The sequence below is a fragment of the Gavialis gangeticus genome, unplaced genomic scaffold (genome assembly GCF_001723915.1).
Source record: "Gavialis gangeticus isolate Ggan-Ray unplaced genomic scaffold, GavGan_comp1, whole genome shotgun sequence".
In the NCBI taxonomy this organism is placed as follows: domain Eukaryota; kingdom Metazoa; phylum Chordata; order Crocodylia; family Gavialidae; genus Gavialis; species Gavialis gangeticus.
In genome coordinates, this window is record NW_017729025.1 from 16,585,530 (window position 1) to 16,606,950 (window position 21,421).

The 21,421-nt window shown below is 41.0% G+C and overlaps 1 protein-coding gene across 1 annotated transcript in view; it reads right to left on the minus strand.

The window, feature by feature from the left end:
- Positions 1-3,840: 3,840 nt before the first annotated feature.
- The window catches only part of SGPP1 (sphingosine-1-phosphate phosphatase 1), a 64,066-nt gene continuing 46,485 nt past the window's right edge, over positions 3,841-21,421 (minus strand). The window contains exons 3-4 of the mRNA XM_019519891.1: positions 19,991-20,080; positions 3,841-10,208 (exon numbers count right to left, since the gene is read on the minus strand). Coding sequence (XP_019375436.1) covers positions 9,657-10,208; positions 19,991-20,080 — 642 coding nt within the window. The 3' untranslated portion in view covers positions 3,841-9,656. The remainder of the gene's footprint in view (positions 10,209-19,990; positions 20,081-21,421) is intronic.

A 21,421-nucleotide genomic window follows, 5' to 3' on the forward strand; every position in this document is an offset into this window, starting at 1 on the left:
GGGGGCCTGGAGTGGGGCATATGGGCCTTGCAGGGGGGGTGGCAGCCCCTGCATGGGCATTTGGCCCCTGTTGGGGGGCCATACCCCTTTTGTGGGGGATGAACCCCCTGTTGGGGCATCATACCTCTTGTGATAGTACTGAACCCCCTGTTGTGGCTCTGAACCCCTTTTGGGGGGGCTGAACCCTTTGCCTAGGGGGCTGAACGCCATGTTGGGGGGCTGTAACCCTTGTGTGTGGGACCAACCCCTTGTGTGGGGGCCATCACCCTGTGGGAGGGCAGCAAAATATGTATTCATGAATTCATGAAACCTGTATTTAGAGTTCACTTTATTATTATGATGAGAGATTTGCTTTAACACTGTAGATATGTCAATAAAACATTGCCCAACCGATCGCTGTCTCTGTCTCACTCTCTCTTTATAGTGGTCTTTTGTTTTACTTGTAGAGGAACATGGATTTGGGGGTATTTGAGAGAGTGATTTTGGGATTTTTTTTTTATCAGGGATTTTTCCAATAGGGAACACTGGAATTCCTGCTAGGGAGGCCAGTGGCAGCACCCTGCCTGCTCAGAGCTGACACCTTGGACCCAGCTGGCTGTGGCTGAACTCCTGGAAAAATGGACCTAGGAGGACATGCTTTGACCATTCAAAGCAGGCCACCACACCCGGAACATCTTCCAGGAGACAGCTGCCCAGATGGCCAGGCAGGGGGCACACATGACAGTAGTGCCACACAAACGCCAACCCTGCAACCACAGTCCACTAGCAGCTGGCCGAGAGAGACAGATGCATCTACTGGCTGTGCAGTCCCCATCTGGGTCTGCAGGTGTGCAGCAGGTCATAGCCAGGCAGCAGCCCCCACTGCCAGACTGCTGCAGCGGGTAGAGGGTGCAGGGAACTCTCAGGGCTGCTGCAGCAGTCCAGCTGGCACAAGGGGTAGCGTCCACAGGTATCAACTGGCTGGCCCCAGAAGCTCCTCAGAGCTACTAGCCCTGAGCGACTTGCCAGGGTGGCTTTTTATACTGCTGGGGCCAGGACAGGGCAGCTTTTTATACTGCTGGGGACAGCACAGGTGCTGGCCCCAGGCTCTAGCTCCCCATGGCTGAAGATCCGGGAGAAGCCAGGCAGGGTTATTTTGCCCCTAGTGGCACAATTTGCTCCACAACAAAGTGCATGTCCGAGCACATGCGCTGATGCAAAAAGCCCCGGCTCAAATTTGCACTGCTTCTATTTGAGCTGCTGCAAGCGCACGTGCTTGCATGTGTGGATGCACCTACTAAGAGGTTGTCCTGGGGGGAAGGTAGAACAAAGGAGCAGCCCCCTATTGCCCTCTAACTGGAGAATGCGCCTTTGCAGCGATTCCATATAGAGCACCAACCAGGGGACTCTGAATGTGTGTACAGCCCCACAATGCACTTTCTTTTTTATGTAGTCCTTATTATACTTTTCATATTTTTACTTCAGGCTCACAAATCATACACAAAAAGGAATAGGGTACAAGTTCTAGCTCCTCCAAAGTGAGAGCTGGGTTGCCACCCTTCATGAACCAATCCAAACATGAGTAGGCAGGTTTGGTAGACACCTCGGGCAACACACACACACAGAATGAAGACAGCCTTTTATTGCTTGCCCTTGCTTGCATCACCTTGTGTACTGCTTCTTCATCATATGCCACCACCTGCTGTGCAACTCCAACTACTAACACAGTTTAATATCTTAATAGAGAGGACTTTTTTTAAAGTTAACTTAGAATCTCAGGAAAATAGAGCTGGAATGAGATCTAATCCAGCTCGCTGCTCAAGACAGGATCAGCCATGACTATACCATCCCAGCCAAGTGTCTAACTTGATTTTGAAAGTTTCCAAGCATGGAGATTCTACAGCTTCTCTAGGTAGCCTGTTCCAATGCTAGACTACTCATAATCAGAAAGTTCCTCCTAATCTCCAGCCTAAATTTTCTCTGCTACAGCTGAAGCTAGTCCTGGCCACCAACAGTTGCAGAGAAAAGCCCATTTCCATCCTCTAATAGCCCTTCAGATATTTGAAGGCTTATCAAATCCCCCCCTCAGTCTTCTCTTCTCCAGGCTAAATAACACTAATCCTTTCAGCCTCTTAATAAGTCTCATCTCGCAGGCCCCTAATCATTTTTCTTGCCTTGTGCTGGAATTTGTCCAAAATGTTCACATATTTCTCAAAGTATGGGGCCCAAAACTGGGTACAATACTCCAGGCAAGGCCTCTCCAGTGCTGAATAGAGCAGAAGAATCATGTCCTTTGATTTGCAAGTGACACTCCTGTTAATACAACCCAGGATGCTGTTGCTTTTGCTTTTTTTTTTTAAGCAACAAAAAGCATACTGTTGGCTTGTATTCATCTTATGGTTTACCATAACCCCCAGGTCCTTCTCTGAAGTACTGTAACACAGCCAGTTATTCCCCGATCTGTATTTGTACATAGTTATTCCATCCCATTCAATCTCCTTGATTGTGGACCACTTCCAGCCTATCCAGGATCCTATGCCTGCCCTCCAGAGTCTCCACAATTCTACCTAACATGGTGTCATCCATAAATTTTTGGAGTGTGCTCTTGATCCCATCATCCAAATCATTAATGAAGATGATATTGAGTGATACTAGACCCAGGATAGACTCCTTGGCTAGGGGCCAGAAGTTACACATAAACCAGTTTAAGTGATCAGAAACTGGTTTACACCTGTAACAGAACAGAAGCTCAGTGCACATAAACAGCTGAAACTGGTTTAAGATAAATCTGCTTGAATGTAGTATCAGCCTTAACTGATTTGAGTCAAACTGGTTTATGAAACTTCTGTCCCAGATCCCTTCCTGGTTTAACTTAAATCAGAGTCCTCCAGCATCCCAGCATGTTTTGCAGCCCTGGGCTGGACTGTGTCATCTGCTCCAGAGAGCAGGGCTGGCCCTACCCCTATGCTCCCTACCTGGGGCAGTAAGGGCTGGCTGACAAAGGGGTAGGGGGAGCAATCCCAGCTGAGGATTCAGCCCAGTCTATGGAGGAGGGAGGGGGCTGTCCCCCCTCCCCCCACGCAAACACCAGCTAGTGTCTGGGGCCAGGAGGGGGGTTGAACACCCTTTCCCCAGCTCAAACTTACTGCTGGCTGTGACTGTGGACTACAAATCCCAGAGGCACCTGGAAGCAGGAAGAGGAAGTAATAAGCAGTTCTGCAGAGTCCTGCTGCTGTGATTGTGGACTGCAAATCCAGAGACCTCAGGGGCAGCGGGAAGACAAAGTGAACATACAGCCCATGCCAGCTATGTGCCAGAGACCTGTGCTCTAGTGCCCCCTGGCTTCTGGCCTGAGCTACTGCAGGCATGTGGCTGCATTTCTGGAATCAAAGGTAAATGTCTGTTCACTTTTGTTTCAATTTAATCTGTGCAGCTTAAACTAACCTGCAAAGACAATCAATTCAGCTTTGGGCTTTTTGACTGTCTGTACTTAACCTTACAGGACCCCTCTTGATATCTCCTCCCACTTTTACCCTTTACATTACACATTCAAATTACATTTGTCCTCTGGCGCAGGAAGAATAGAAACAATAAGACATATTTGAATCCAACAGCAGTTTATTATCCAGTCACCGTAAATATAATTAAATATTTCCATTATCAGTTAAAGCTTAAATATTAGTTCTGATGACTGCAGAATGTGTATAGTGGGTGCAAAAGCATTAACCATAATGCAACTAACATATCTGAACTTTTTTTAATTTTTAAAGGTCAAGTTGTACATTATCATACTGTAACCATTATGTATGTAATCCTGTAAATTACTATGGACATATGCTAGCAAATTCTTTTTTTTAAAAAAAAGAAAGTTATCTTCAAGATTGAGAGGATGGCAGCAGCTTAAAAATATACTATTGTTTATTGAAAGATACTTTGCTGACAGCTATACAGAAGGAAGAACACCATAAAACATTTTATGAGTATTTGCTTTCATTAGCAAACTTATTAACAGAAGAAAACTGTGCATGAAAGATGACACAAATAATTAACTTATTTTATAAAATTCCCATTTCAGCTCTAGTGTACCAAAAATCAGTAGGCCAATTTGGGGCACCACAACCATGCATGTCAAATTTAGTTCAAAATCTGTTTTAGAGATTATTTATTAGACCATTTTAAGTTCAGTTCCTTAATCTATCTTTTTCAATTGTGCTGCTTTAGGTGATATAATCTAGTTGAAACTTGATGTTTTATTAGCACGAAAACTGTTGAAAGTTTAATGAACACCAAAGCAAAAATAAAAACAGCAGCAGAACTTAAGCCCCCAGTACTTAAGTATTAACTCAGTCTCTTAAAGCTGACAAGGCCCTGATTTGCACTTGACAGTACACTGCTTGAAAGTAATTTTATCCTATTCTTAAATATTGTGTTCTCCATTTTCAAAGAAAGAATCATTGATTAGGCCATACTTATACTATAAAACAAACAACAGTTTGCTATCAATTAGTCTCAGTAAGCTGCTTTTCACATGTATCTGTAGATTCTCTCTCATGAAAACTTTTCTCTGCTGTCATTCTTACAAACACCTTTATTGCATTTGAAATACTTTATTTGTAACTTGTGTGTCCCCACAGAGTCTATCATTGTTACAATGGATACTGAATAATATTGAGACAAATTTATATTTTGTAACCATTACTGAATGACTGCATTGTAGCTACAATACAAATTTGCAGCTACTGACCAGTACAGATGCATTTTAAAATATTTAAGAAGTTTAAAATATTTTAAGAATTGCAGCCTGTACTATTTGCAATTTACATGAAGTAGTTCATAAGTATGTCATCATTTATACAAATCTAATTTTATTTTCAAATTAAGCTGTCTTGCCTCTTTCCTCTTCATTCAAGTAGTACTATTATAAAGAAAGAATTGATGATAATTTTCTGAAATGGTAAAAGTCATAAATCAAATTAATAAGGCAAGTTCATAAAGCAAGTTCCTAATAGGTTCAGCTATTTGTGGCAACCACAACGGTAACCAATTAAGCTCTCCGGCTGTTTCTGAATAATGAAGTGGTACCTTCTGAATGGCATGCATGGCTGTAAGAAAGACAAAATTCCTTTCAAAATTTCTTGCAAGTTACTTCTAGAACATTTCAATGGGTGCATAACACCTTAACATTCCAATATTAAAAATAAAATTGAGGACTAACTAGAGTGCAGTAAGCTTCAAAATGTTTTAAGTCCATCTGGGAATTCATTATATAGTCTGGGATCTTGTGCTTGTCACTCAGCATGACGACAGTATGAAAGAAGGAAATGCTTCAGTGCAGTTTTGCAAGTAAAAATACTCATTCAAATATTAAAGACAAATCTTCAGACCTAAGCAATTTTTAAAAAGACAGTTGTTCAACTGGACTGAGCACAAAAAATTATCCTATAAACAGCAATCACCTAATGTCAAAAAACAAATATATTATTTTTGTAACCGACAGTTAGCCACTTCACTTTACATACAGCAATGCTTGTCCGCACATCAGAGCAGGGGCGTGCCCTTAAAGGTACACTTTCAGCACAGTATGTAGGGAATTGGATGCAAAACTCCCAACAAAATTAATAGGTTCTGGACAGCTACATCCTCTCACATTTAATATCAATACCTTACATATTTGTCATAAAAATCTTGTTTCTTACTGTATTTAGAATGCAAATACTAAAATAGAAAACAACTTTAAGCAAAACAAGTGTATTTACTTGCAACATGCAAGGCTTGGTCTCGTGAACTTGAACCACTAACAGCCCTTAGATATTTACAAGTTCAAAATGACAATCTTTTCATAGTTATAGAGTTTTTGCATTAGTTTACAAATGTTACAGGACACTCTCTGGGCAAAAACAAAAAAAATACACCAAGGACAAAAATATAGAAGCAACTTTTAAAATAATACAAAAAAGAAGGCAGGATAACTTCTAAAAATCTGGACAATTAACACTGTTATGGTAGACAAAGTAAAGTTAGAGATACAATCACTAAAAATACATCTTTCCTGTTTTCAGGGGAAAAAAGCTAAACCTATTCCCAAAGAAAAGGTCCAAGTAAAGAACCACAATGCAAATTACTTTGGTATGCCAATTTACTGTTAAGATAGCTTTTTTTTTTAATCTGCAAGTCAATTAATAAGGCAAATATGATCAGAGGCTTGAGAGCCTTAAACATGACTGCATAAAAGAAAAAGTTCAAAACTAATTTTAAGACAAGCAAAGGTAGTAGTTACACTGTAAACATGAAACCTTTTCAAAGAAATAAATTGAGTACACTTTATAAAGCAATAGTCCTATTTAAGAGACATTTAGAAAAAAAAAAAAAAAATCAATCTGCTCCCATGCTTTAAGGCAGACACAAGAATCAACAGTAGTCTCTCTGGTTTTATGAAAAACAGATCACTACCATTATTTTCAATTGTATTAAAATTGCATACAATAACCAAACACGCAAGTCAAATGTAATAAATTTTAATAATGGATGCAGACCTGCTTTTCTGAAGAAATACTATTTCTCCTTTTAGGAATAAGCTACACAGAATTAAAACATTTGCTAGCATGGTTATGTTTGAATAAATCAAGTCCTCACACAAGTTCCTCCGGGTCTTTCAAGTGCACTACCCTTCTAAGAAGACTGCTAAACAACTACCATTTTAAAGCTACATTAGATGTATTATACTTTGTCTATATAAATAGTTTGGTACCAGCTTATGTGTACATTTATAAGTCTTTATTTTTTATGTTCAACTCTAGCAACTGATAGAATAGTTCAGGCCAATGAAAGTGCTTAAGTATTTATTACCAGATTTAAAAATATACCTTTATGAAAACATGCATAGCCACAAAACAAAACATTTTTTGTTAAATCTTTGTATTTCTGCCTCTCTTCCCACACAGCATTCACACTGCAGGTCATCTTTTGTTCAACTGCTTTATATTCTAAACCCCTTAAAAGCATGAAAGAAAGATTTTAAAAAATTGGAATTTACATTAAATTGAAAAAAATAGCTATGTTCTAGAAACAAGTTGTGAAAGTGCTGCATAAATTAACGTTGTGATGTACATTTTTCCAGAAGACTAAACTACACTGTGCATGGGACATGACATGCTGAAACTACCAAATGGAGAATACAAAAATATAAAAATTCTATAGAGTAACAGCAGAATAAGCCACAGTGCAATCTTTCCTAGTCTTTTGGAAGCTGTGACTGCATATGTCCTCTACACTGAGCTTCCTCAATAAGTTCTCTTTTGCATTCATGGCATGGTAGTGCACAAGTGCTATAAAACACAGCTTTAACAATCTCATGATGTAAACCATGACTGCAAATTTTTACTTGGGACGTTGGCTCTTATACATCTGCCCTTTTGTACTTCCATTTAAACATTTTTTATTAGAGGAGTAAGGCCAGTCTAGTTAAAGAAATGAAACCCTGAATTCAAAATGGAAGTCCTACAAAATGTCATTTCTACCATTTATCAGACCAACATTACATGAACTAGATCATCTGCTCAGGGCTTTAAAAAAAAAGGCCTTCTGTATGTTCTCTGCAGTTATTTGTTCAACCTCCATGTGTAAGTGCAGAACCATACAAGTGTGAAACCCTTCCTGCTAAAACTTGGAAATTAATTTTCTTTCTACTGTATATTCAGCATTAAACTGTAACAAAGGAACAGACAAAAAATTGTAAATGAGTTCTGAAACAAGCTAACGAAATTTCTTGAAAACTAGAAGAAACCCTAAACTGTTTTTTAAAAAAAGTTAGTGGTTTAACACACTACCAACTCTGTGGAATACATTCATAACCATCAGTGCATTCCAAATGCACCTTAAGCAGTTTTATTTTCACATCTTCAAATATCAGTGTACCATAAAAAAGTGACTGCTCTAATGGGAAAGAGACAGCACATCAATTTGGTTATTTTATATATTAACAGAATCTAGAGTTCATTTCTCACATACAGAGGTTCTGATTCCAAGTTATTTTTTTAAGAAATGATAAATTACCAGTAGCAAGTAGCTTAGCTAGAACAGAAAGCTTTTAAACAAATACAGATATGGAACAAGAAATCCACATATTGTCAGAATGCTGCAATATGACAACAGCACGTCTTGACATATGGGAACATTGCTTAGATGACATGTTAACTCAGTCATGCAGACAAAGTGAAAGGTCAAACCACAGATATTATACAGAGAATTATATATTCCAAGTATTGTATCTTATTTATCAAAGGGAAGGGGACGTGACCCAATTAAAAAGTGCATTGCTATTTTAATGATACCAGATAAAGGACGAACAAGCATACATGTATTGACCATGTTTGTTTTTGTTTTCTACTATACAATAATTACCAAGACATTTCTTCGGATCATTACATATTTTGTCTTCTGGCCGCTGAAAAACTAGGTAGAAACAATTAACACATTTTAAATACAGTATATGATGTTTGTGCATAAAGGTCTACATAATTTTCCTAGGTTTTTTTTTCTGAAGCCAAGATAAGAGAGTTTAAGTATACCACTAAAAATGGTGTCTCCTTTAAACTAATTTGGAATAATAATATAAATGAGGCCATTTCTTCTTAGAGTGAGCATTGTTATTTATAATTTTTAACTCTTTTCCTATAGGACATCTCTGTCTACTGTATAAACTATTAAAGAATTTGCAGAAAAATATATCCTCTACCAGTAACTTACAATGCACATAAAAAATACCTACAAAAGGGAATTACCCATTCACAACCTGTCCATCTTAGTAATTCATTGCTCAGCTCATTCCATCTATTCAATTTTAAACACAGACTAAATTGTGAGCTGTGGTTAACTTTAATCATTTTAGTACGTGGACATCTGTATTTAAAAATATTTTCCTAATTAGGAGTTATAATATGACAGCTAATTTTATCTTATCACAGTATATATGGCATGTCTTAATTTAGCAACAGAAAGGCACAATTAAGCCATTAAGTACAGTACCTGAATTTTATCATTTAGAACCAATGCCAACTTAAGCATTTCACACTTTAGAAGGTATTGAAGGAAATTTCAGATTTTAAAAACCAGTATCACTAAATTTGGTCCGTTAGAAATATTTGCTGGGTTAAACACCTGGAGGTGGGATTTGGGAAGGATAGAGGAAAGCAAATAAGATGTTTCATTAGAGCAACTTGTGGTCCAATAATGCAAATAAGTTATTATGAAATGAAAAATCAGAGCATAAATGGAGCTTTCAGATCAGCTGTCAGACTCACTTGTCGTCAACATGTCAAAAACATACAGGCACAGAATGATGTGCATCAGATATGCACACAAACACAGTCTCACCCCCTCACGCACACAACTCTCTATCTCCCTACCCCTTCTTTCCCCACCTCCCCAGTACAGCAATAAGACTAGACATCGCATTTATGGAGCACAGCTTTTCCCAAGGAACTGATATTTGGGTTTTGACCCAACATTATAAGAGACGTGCAATTTCCTTTAAATGCACTGCCTATCATTTATTGCTGTTTAAGAGAATACCCTGCTAAAGCAAAGCTCCCAAGTCTGCCCTCCGCAAACTAGTGCACTTTTTCTTACATTAATAAGCAACTACTCCCTTCTTCCCACATCAAGTTATCAAGTCTGCATCAAGATAGACCAATCAAAAGAAACAGACAAGGAACAAAAAACATGAGAGAAAATCCAACCATTCCGTAAGTAATATAACGATAGGGAAGTTCAACCTCCATGCGCTGCCTTGCTTGTCGTATGTTATCACACGGGATGCAGAACAATTTGCAGGCCAACGGGATGGTGACTTTTTTCATCGCTATTTTTGTTAACAACAGACACACTACTCCAATCAATAACCGCAATATGGCTTTTCCAAACAAAGTCACAGTGAAAGGGGAAAAAGCTAAAGGCAATGCATCTGGGGAAGGATCTACTGTTAGACCCAACACGTAATTAATATGAGAGCCACATGCAACTCCTGCACCGCAGCCCAGAATCTGAGCAGTATCTCCTCGTGATGTGCTCCATGTGTCAAGAGTAAAGGAAAAAATCCCCAAGGCTAAATGAAGACTGATGATAATAAGGGGCGCATATTTGTAAGTTAAGTTGAAGTTATCAATCAGGTCCACAGCTGGATGGAAGACAACCAAGATCAGAATAGCATACAGAAATCCAACAATAACATCCTGTGGAAAGGACATAAAAAGAATACAGTAGTTTAGTATAACGTATAGTATTGTACTGCATTTCAGATTTAATTCTTAAATAGTTATTTCAAACATTTATTTCTTATTGTAAATGAGATTAACATATAAAGAATTTGAGTTATTCCATGCTAAATACATTGCCAGATTTTTGGCATTTCCTTACATTTCCCCTTTCACAATCTAGTTTTGGTTTAGCTGTAGGTAAAGGGACTGTACCTGCTCCCTTAGTAACGCACTGTATAAGAAATCTAAGATTCTGCAGAAGGGCTTTAGTATGTACAGATTATTATGGCATTACCAAATTATGGTACAAACCAGACGGCTTTTCCCTAAGCAAGCAATGCTTCAAGAAAGGAGAATAATTTCTACCTCTGCTTATCTTAAAAGAAAAATAAGAACTCTACTGTGGTTTAACAAAACATTTTTGATAATAATCTTCATTCTTTTATGGATTGTCTCTGAGATGCAGGAACTCTGCTTTTGAATAGTTATGACTTTTTTTTCTTTTCAATCGTTGTGCAAAATTAGCCTACAAGAGCCCTTCTGAATATTAATAAAGCATCTCTCACTCTTAAGTGTGAAATGGCTGAGAAATGATAACTCAGACTGCCATACAAAAAATGATACTTAGGTTTACATTTAAAGAAAAATGAAACAGGTACACAGCAGTAGCTAGACAAATACGGAGTACACCATCAATTCTACATCAGGGACAAGTATGGCAAATATCAGTTCTTCAGCAGTAAGGTAGTTTAACAGAATGGAGTCCTTCAGATGTCAGCTAGAACACTGCTATATACTCACTTCTTTGAACTACTATCTTTTCATGGATATGAATGTTCTCATGTTAAAAAGAGTCTTAGTAGCAGCAATATTGTTTCTTGAATATGTACACTTTAATCCTCTACTAAGAACCCTGCAAGAGAATATAACTATGTAATTTGAAAATATTGGTGTTAAACATAAAAACTTTGGCAGCAACTCAATCCAATTTGCTTCAGTCTTGACCAACAGCAAAAAGATTTTCATGCATATAGTGAAATGGTATTATTGTACATTATCTACGTACAAGCCTTTGAAAGCAGAGCTTTTGGAGGCAGCCGTCAATCAAGTGGTCTTAAGCCCCATCTGAAGTTGCAGGGTTCTGACATTTGTACCCTCCCCCTAACCGTCTGCAAAAAGGGTAAAACCCACTGTATGTACCAGGCTTGTCCAACACACAGCCAACCAAGCCATTTTCTGATGCCTGAGGTCCCTCGTTCGGGATGGGGGAGGGGAGAGGAGCTGCTCACCCCCCGGGAGCCGGGCTCGTCACATGAGCCAGGTCCTGCCGCCGCCATCCCAAGGGCTGCGTGGTGCAGGGCTGCCCCAGCCACGCCTGACAGGACAAGCTGGGGACAGCACCTGCTCTCACTTCTCTCCAGCTCGGCCCCTTGCCCCCGGCATCCCACCTGCCTCCGGGGACCCGCCAGGCTTGGCAGCTGTGGGGCAGGAACAGGGCAGGGTGCATGGCGGAGGCAGTTGGCAGAGCAGCCCTGGGGGGGCATTGGCAGGCAGGGTCCTGGTGTGACCTCTGTGGGGCGAGGCAGCAGGAACCGGTGTCTGCTGGACTCCACGATCTGGGATTACAACGCTGCGTGCGTGGGCGGCCAGGCACCACGGTGAGTGGGGCCATGCAGGTGAGCAGCTGCGGTGTAGCGGCCACCTCTCTCCGGCCCCCCTCGGGCAGTGCCGGCTTGTGGGGTTCTGCTGCTCAGGGGATGGGGATGTGGAGCTATTTATTTCTCCCCTTCAGTCTCTGGGGCAGTAGCTGACTGGATGCAGAATGGGTCCCTCTTGCCCCTGCCCACCAGCAGCTACCATGAACCTTGAAGTAACAGGCAGGTGCAGTGGGGCTGCACAGGCAGGGTCTCTCTGGCCCAGGACAGAGGGTGTTTGACTATGGCTTGCTGGCCCACTGGGTGATAAAAAGTTCATGATCCAGCCCCACATTCAAAAAGGTTGGACACCCCTGGTATATACTGTCAGGTATGAATCAGATAAACAGTAACACAGTTGAGTAATTAAAAAAAAAAAAGGAACTAATAAATGAAACAGTTCCTCACAGATCACATCTTTTATCACATATACAATTGTCTTCCAAAGTGTGGCCTAAGTGATTGAAATTCTCAAGCAGGAAAGGAAGATGACCATAGCTGCATTAGAGCTATAGAAAATGAGAATCACGCAATGAGATTAATTAGTTTTGCCACACCTAAACATATGATTGTGAAGAATATCATGTTTCCTCATAGACCATTCACTGCCATAAATGTGTAATCAGAGACAGGTTTACAGCCTCCTAAATTACTAATTCAAGACTCACAGGTATTAGAAATTTAGGGGGTAAGATTGATTGAGACCACTCCCTTGTAAAAATGATGATTAGGAAAATGAATTGCCCAAAAAAACCAAACAATCAGGTGAATTTATACAGAGTGGAGCATTACCAGTATTTATTCAGACAGAAGGCAGAGCAAAGTTGCACCTTCTAAACTAACTAATTCAAAACGCCCTGCTACCATTTTTCAGTGCAGGGGTGCTAATACATGTAATGCCAGAGTCTGCTGGAGCATGTTTATTTCCGGGCTCCAACTGACTCAAATGAGTCCGCTCCAAAGCGCTGGCTGGCTCCCTGCATGTGTATAGGAGCCCTTAGTTCTGCTGACCTCTTGCTTTCTCTGATCACGAATTCTATCACACTGTGTGATCACTTCCTCCCTAGTCTCCCCATCATCTTCACATCCATTGTTGTCCCCCTGATTTACTTGTGGCAGGTCAGGATGTTATGTCTTGTGGTTGTGAGATGGGGTCACCTGTGTAGTTCTAGTAACAGGCTAGATAAGGATTTTTCTTAGGGCAGTTTGGATAGGGATGATCCTGCTTCAGGCAACGGGTTGGACTAGAAGACCTCTTGAGGTCCCTTCCAGCCCTACTTTTCTATTATTCAGTGATATTTGCCAGTGGATGGGGTCTGGAATCATGACCCCAGGCTCCTTCGGCACTGACAAGTTGAAAGTTGGGCACTCATAAGTCTGGGGCCAGGGCCAGCAATCAGCTGATTGTGAGCTCTGGCCCTAAAAGTGCACTGGGATCTCAAACCAGACCTGGTGCAGTCCTGGAGCCAGGGCTGACAATGAGCTAGTTACTGACCCTGACCCAGCCCCTGACTGCAGCCCAGGTTATAAACCAGCCATAAGAATTTTCCAATATATTATTTTATGTCTTATTTCCCATTTTATGGTGCCTTAAATTGAATGTACATGTAGCACCCTTGCCACTGATGCTGTGATTAAACACATTAATCAAAACATTAAACATAACATGTAGACAGGGCCTGAGAGGCTGAATGGCATTCACTAATGTATGACAGAAGATTGCCATTTGCTATTAAGAACCACAACTGTCAGGGAAGCATTGTGAATGATGCCTTGGATGACCTTGCTGATGACACTCAGATGTGGGGTGAGGTGGACACACTTGAAGGGAGAGAGAAGCTGCAAATAGATTTAGACAGACTACAAAAGTGGGCAGATGAGAATAGGATAGGGTTCAACGTAGACAAATGCAGGGTGCTGCACCAGGGGAGAAGGAATCCACAGCATACATACAGGCTGGGGAGTTCCCCGCTTGAAAGCACAGAGGTGGACCGGGATCTTGGATTCATTACTGACTCCAAGGTGAACATGAGCCGCCAATGCCAGACTGCAGCCAGCAAGGCCAGCCATACTTTGTCATGCATCTGATGATGCATCTCAAGCCAGTCCAGAGAGGTGATACTCCCCCTCTATGCAACAGTGGTCAGGCCACAGTTGGAGTACTGCGCCCAGTACTGGGCGCTGCACTTCAAGAGGGATGTGGCCAGCTTGGAGAGGGTTCAGAGGAGGGCCACCTGCTTGGTGAGAGGGCAGCAGGACAGGCCCTACGAGGAGAGACTGAGGGACCTGAACCTGTTCAGCCTCAGAATGAGGAGGCTGAGGGGGGACCTGGTGGCCGCCTACAAACTCATCAGGGGCGATCAACAGCAAATTCTCCCCAGCACCACCTGGGGTGATAAGGAACAATGGTAATAAGCTGATGGAGAACAAGTTTAGGTTAGAGATCAGAAGGCAATATTTTACAGTTAGGGTGGCCAAAATCTGGAACCAGCTTCCCAGGGAAGTGGTCCTCGCCCCTACCTTGGGCAAATTCAAGAGGAGGTTGAGCTACATTTGAAGGAAGGTTAGATGATAACCTGTCTGGGGTCTTGTGAACCCAGAATTCATCCCTGCCTTGTGGCAGGGGGTCAAGCTAGATGATCTGTTCAAGTCCCTCCTGACCCTAGCTCCTATGAAAATATGAAACCACTTTTACCAAGAGTAGAATGCAGGGAGTGGAGCATGAGAAAAGGCTGAAGTTGTAATTGTTTAAAGAAATGGAAGAGACAATGATTTGTTGTGTTAAACAGCTGTTTTCTTTTAAAAAACAAAATGAAACAAAGTGCGTTAATTATTGAACAAGGGAACTAAAGTACCTTTACATCGTAATTACAGGAACAAGGACAAAGATAGGTCAAACTGGACAGGATATGTGAACCCAGGACTATTGCCAGGCAACATTTTAGCATTTTTTTTCCTTTGGGGTAGGTTCTAGGGGACCAAGGACCTCCAATGTAGTACAGGACCACCATGTGTGCTCAAAGGATTAAGGGAGATCTCCCAAGATGAAGCATCTTTGCGGGACAGAAATGCAGGAACCAGTGTGCTAATCTTTGGCTGTACTCCCAGAAACTGGGTTCAATAGATACCACTAAGAACTAGGCAGTCCACCCCGTTTCCCGGAAGGTGGTAGGTAGGCAGATAAAGGACAGAAAAAAATCAAGGGCTGGTTGGAATGTACAGGGGGGGCTACCATTGAAAGACCAGGAGTGAGGTAATAGGAAACTTGCCTCCAGGCACCGTCTACTGGCAAAGGATCACTACTGCATTTCTTTCTACTAGTAAACATTATTATCATGCAGCAAAGATCTGCCTTGCAGTGCTCAGTCTACCCTGCCAGTGCACTGGGAGCCCACTTAACCCAAGAGATGCTCTGTTCTTGATAATGCTCTATTATCTTCCAATCTTCAGCAGTTTCAGTTCTCCACTTCACCCAGGGAAATAGTTGCTCTGCATCTCCACCCCATCTTCCTCTTCCATCTATGCATTGCTACAAGCTCAGCAACCATCTGTGGCTGCGTCTTTGACATACCTATCAGATTGCTTGTTGCCAGGTTTTGGCCAGTCTGCTTCCTTCACATGCAGCTCAACCCCATGCTCTAGGAGGCAATCCAATGTTGATGACGCACATGACACTGTCTGTTTTGGACAGGCATCTACCTGATCATCAACAGATATAAAGTTTGAAGGAGGATGGGTCCAGCACAAGACAGCAGCAAAATCCTTTTGCATCTCTTTCATATTTGGACAGGTCACACATGTTGTCTCTGATCCTGAAATAATAGAGAAGTGGGGGCCAAAGTGGCCAACCCATGGAAAGGCCACTATGCACTGTGAGATTATATGTGGCTAACCATTTGATTATGGCAGTATGAGGATGTAGACAGACAACACTTATACCAATGTATCCTATACCACTATCATTTCACCTGACTCTGAGGTACTCGTATGCTGGATCTGCCTAAGTTATACTGATTTAGGACTGTGCATCATCTTACTTTGCTAAACCAGTTTAATATCCACTAGTATAATTGGTATATATCATCCAGTTCTTGATGCCATGCACCACTCTTACTTTTGGGGCTATGCTAGTTACATTATTGGCAAAGGGGACTAACAACATAGTTTATCTGAAAGATACTGGCATCGACAGGTGCCAATGCCTTCTTTAGGCAAATACAATTTGGAGTCTGCTTTTCTCAACACTTAAAAACTGCACTTCCCCAGGGCTGTAACCAGAGACTACACTGTTCTTAGAAAAGTCTCTCTTATATACACTATGCCAGAACTCAAGTGTCCACTTTATTCTCTTACAGTAGACAGGCTGCCTTTTTATATAAGTGATGTTAAGATGTCTGCAGATTCTGGCATTATGTTGCTTCATGTCTTCAAAGCCTGGAAGTTCTGCAGACTTCTGTTGCATCACTTCCCTTGTTCACAGAGAACGTAAAGTCATTATACAGAAGTTAAGTAAGGCAGCCCAGGCTGCAATGCTGTGGAATACCAGTGATGCTCAGTTCTACAACTGTTTCATCAAATTGAGAGTACATGGCTTTCATGCTGTAGGACCAAAATAGAAACCCGTACTTGAGCTAGAAACAAGCAGCTTCTCTGCTCAAAAAATCTTCTCTAGCAGCCACAGCATGCATGCTTTGTCTCCAACTCATAGATGTTGAAAAATTGGAGAGGGTTCAGAGAAGAGCCACAAAAATGACTGGAAAACATACCTTAGATTTAAAGACTCAAGGGGCACATCTACACACGTTATCAAAGAGAAGCGATAAACTCCAGCACATATGCTGGAATTTATTGCTTCCAGGCATGCCATTTGAACACGCACCTGGGACTGCAACATGTTGAGCCAGGTCAGAGCAGCCCCAGCTAGCAGGGAGCCCAGGGGGAAGGAGGACAGGGGGTGTCAGCCTGCCAGCCCAGGGTTGCTCTTGGCTGGCTGGTGCATGATGGTGTTCCAGTGTGGGGCTAGCTGCCAAGCATGCTCAGGCCCCAGCCAACCCTGTCAGCAACATGTATGCGTTGCTGTGAAGTAAAGAACTCTGCTGCAGAACAATACCTGTATTTACAAGTACTACCCTGGGACAGAGTTAATTAGAACCATAGAAAGTTAGGGTTGGAAGGGACCTCAGGAGGTCACATCTAGTCCAACCCCCTGCTCAAAGCAGGACCAGCCCCAACTACATCATCCCAGCCAAAGCGGTCTAGCCGGGTTTTGAAAACCTCCAAGGATGGAGCTTCCACCACCTCTCTGGGTAACCTGTCCCCAGCGTTTTACTACCCTCCTAGTGAGAATATTTTTCCTAATATCCAGCCTAAACTTCCCTGGCTGCAAGTTGACAGTTGTTCTGTCACCTGCCACCACTGAGAACAATCCAGCTCCATCCTCTTTCAAACCTCCCTTTAGATAGTTGAAGGCTGCTATAAAATCCCCCCTCAGTCTTCTCTCCTCTGGAATAAATAAGCCCAGTTTCCTCAGTCTTTCCTTATAAGTCATGTCCCCCAGCCCCCTCACCATTTTTGTTGCCTTCCGCTGGACTCTCTCCAATTTGTCCAATTAGTTTACTCTGTCTTAATAGCACCACACATGTGCAGAGGTGATGTTTTACTGCACAGCTAATTAAGCAGCTCTGCAGTAAGCATCTCACTGCGACATGCCCAAAGAACTCTATCTACTTAGCTTATGAAAATGTAGTAAGCTAATCACCACCTTCAAGTACTCACATGGGAAACCAAAATTTGATAACACAGAGCTCATAATCTAATAATATAGTCTAGCAGACAAAAGGTATAAGCAGATCACTGGAAGCTGAAGCTAGACAATTCAGACTGTAAACTTGCATACATTTTTTAACAGTGATGACAACCAGCCAGTGGAATTACTCAGCAGAAATTAGAGCAATTCGCTATTCACATGATGATTTTTAAATCAAACCAGATTTCTATAAGGTATGTTCTAGTTCATTAATTTCCATATGTCTTTTGATCTCTTTCATAGAGTAGGTAGGATTAAACAGCTGTACAATGATCTCTTCTGGTCTTACAATCGTTAATCACCTTCCAGGACGAAGGGGGCAGGGAAGGGGGCTAGCTGTGTTAGTTTGGAGTTAGGCAGAAAGTAGGGCAGCATGGCACTTTAGAGACTAATTGGTTCAGAGGCATAAGCTTTTGTAGGCAACAACCTACTTTGTTGATGCTATGTCTATACATGAAGGTTTTTACTTTTGTAGTTCTCTCAAATTTTAGTCTCCCATGCACAGAACATGTTATATCCATGTCCCATGAACTGCTGTCTGAATCAGAAACCTTTATGAGCAAAAAATGAACCTCTCCTGGGTGTTCATTTTTTGCTCATTAAGTTCTTTATGGCTTGGATACTTGGCAGCACTCCCCACAAGCTGCATGCATTTCTGTATCATCTGGTGAAAGGGACCAGAGATCGATCTCTGATGTCAACGGGAGAGTCTGGCCAAAGAAACTCCCATTTTAGGAGATGCAGGATCAAGGAGATGAAGGGAGGGACTCCAGAACTTTCACCAGCACTTTTCTTTTATACACACAGCTAAAGAGAGAAAGAATTGTAAACAAGAACAAAGAGGAAAACTGCAGTGGAGAGGAGGCAGTAACGAACATGAGGCTCAATATGAACAAGGACAAGGAAAATGAAGCAGTGACTAAACTAAGTACTGTGCTCTCTAGTTATGCAGGTTTCTTTCTGTAGAGTATAACTTGGAATTTTCTTCCTTTTTGCCTCATGAAGTTCAAACATTTAAGCTCTGGGGCACAATGTCTGTCTTACCATTTATACACAATCTTATTGCTAATTGCCAGTTTAGAAACTATAAGTTTTAGCCTTTCTGCTGTATTAGTATACCATCTAGAATGAAATAAAATTATTAGTATTTTTTGATCCATGCAAGCCTTATCATTAACTCACAGAACTAGCATGGGCAAAGCATCAAGACAGTTGGAGCAAATAGTGTCTGCACTGGTACAGATATGAATGAGACCTTTACATATGTCTAAGTCTTGAAATTTTGAAGAGTACTGTAAAATACAGAAATTAAAGCGTTACTACTTTCTGTACTTATTTTGTCATTTCTCATTCAATATTGATTTTCACTTCCTTTCAGTTTAAAAGGGAAGATTCAATTAATAACACAGATTTCACGTTACACTTTAATTATTCTGTTCACCAACACTAAAGGCAATTTCAACATAGCTCAGCATAGTTTATCCCCCTTCAGGCTATGCAACACAAGTAACAATGTTTTTATAATCCATACCCAAATAGCAGCTGTTTAAAGATCCTGTTGGAAAGAAACATTTTAAATGGTAGTCGAAATTCTAAGGAAAAAAACACTCCTACACATCTTGTAATAAACCTGATCATTCACAGTATCCTCTCCCCATTTGTCTCCTCCATCTGCATTTTATAATAGCTGAATTTTTGGGTGAGGTCTACCTTTATAGCATCTTTATACAAAGATGGACTGAGGCCACCTGACCCTTGTTATCTTAGTATTATTGCAACAGATGTTAATAATGATCCTATGTTGCAAAATGAATTACTTAAGTTACAAGACTATGAACATTTTGATTCATGTGATTGGTTCAAAGCAGCCAAGCCTACTGATCTTTGTGCAGTGATGGATGAAACAACTACAGGCAGCAAAATGGAATTCTATGAGGAGCTTTCCTGATAAGGTTAGATAACAGTTAATTAGCCTGGTTTTTGTTAATTAATGCCCACAGCACTTTACAGAGTTGTAAAGGACTCTTTTTCCTATATACTTTTATATAGTTACTAGGTAAATCTTTGTTGATTCTGCAGTTTTTCTATTTTCTAAGAAGTTATGTAACAATTTTGTTGAATTAGATCAATACACAGTTATCAGATGCTAGAAATCCCCTTGAATCCACACATATATCATTGCCTTAAGCAGGAAGCATAAAAAGTAGTACAGTGTTGTCATTTTGTAAAATAGCCTTAACTTGCCACAGTTCTCTTACCAGGATTGAATGCATGCCCATGTAAATTCGACTGAAGCACACCAGAGAACACCAGCAGACTGCAAATATCAGCCCATATATAAGAGGATACTGGGGGGGAAAAGCAAATAGAAGACTGTATTAGAATTTGAAAACATAAGTAATTATTCTGTAATGGGGAACTCAACCCCCAGTCCAAAGGCTGGATCCAGCCTGTAAAGCCATGTCACCTGACCCACAAGACTCCCACAAATCCAAAAATTTGGCAGCGGGGGAATGGTGGCAGCATTCATTTCCACTCTCCAGCTGCCAACAACAGACCAGCCCCCATGACACTCATCTGGCCTGTGGGATGGGAAGGTTGAGGACTACTGTTCTTTAACAAGGATGAGCAATAACGAGCTACAAATCTACATCACAGCTCCATGGTTCGCCACCTCACCTCTGCGCTCTACACACAATTCATAGCAAGCTGCTTTCTTTACATCTCACTACACATTTCCTGATTCCCTTATTTGCACACTGCTCCTTTCACTTAAAACATCTCTTTTCACATGCATCACGGGTCTGAATGCAAAGCACAAAAAAGGCAATAGGAATACTTTCAACTGAGTTCACCAGGGTTTGGATAAGACTCCTAGTATCCGCCACTTTCTTCCTTCCAAATCATCCTCAAAATCATTCCTCTGCATTCCACCAGTGATTGAAGTCCTAAACCAAAACAGCACAACTTTACTGACAGCACTGGAAATACTTACGCTCTTAAAAGTTAAGTATATGGTTAAGAACTTCACTAGGCTGGGACTTTTTTGCTCTCTACTCATTCACTTATCCTAACTTCAGTCACTAGTCAAGGGTCAGAACTTGTATAACTTGCTCATTATATAAAAATGTAGTTTAATCATTCTTATTTCCCACCCCCTTTCCCCTGTCCACCTTTCTTTTCTAGTCAAAATACATACACTTCAACATAGGGTCACTGTCTTTCTCATCAAAACATCACACAAAATTACATCTCTGGAGTTTAGAAGTGAATAATACCATGGTACAGTCAGAATGTAGGTTGCAAGCAGGGACAAAATGAACACCTGCTTGAATATTAGGAAAAAGGAGGTAGGGAAACTTATATATACCCAAGAAGAAACTAACACAGAGGAACTGCTGTTATTACACTCTCTCAAAAAGAGGATCTATTGTGGTTTTGCTGTTGTCCTTGCTGTAGAAGAGCAGAGTACAATGAGGCAGAGGTTTTCAAGGTCTACAAAACAACCACAGCCACTGCAAACTGATACTCCTAAAAGTACATTGTTTGAAGGCTCCTTAAAAAAAAAAAAAAAGTGTAGGCATGAAGTGAGAAATCCTTGGAAAGATCTGATCATACTACCTTTTACTTGATCTCTACTTCAGGAAGACAAAGTTAAATACACTTTAAAAAAAAAAAAAAGAGTTGGT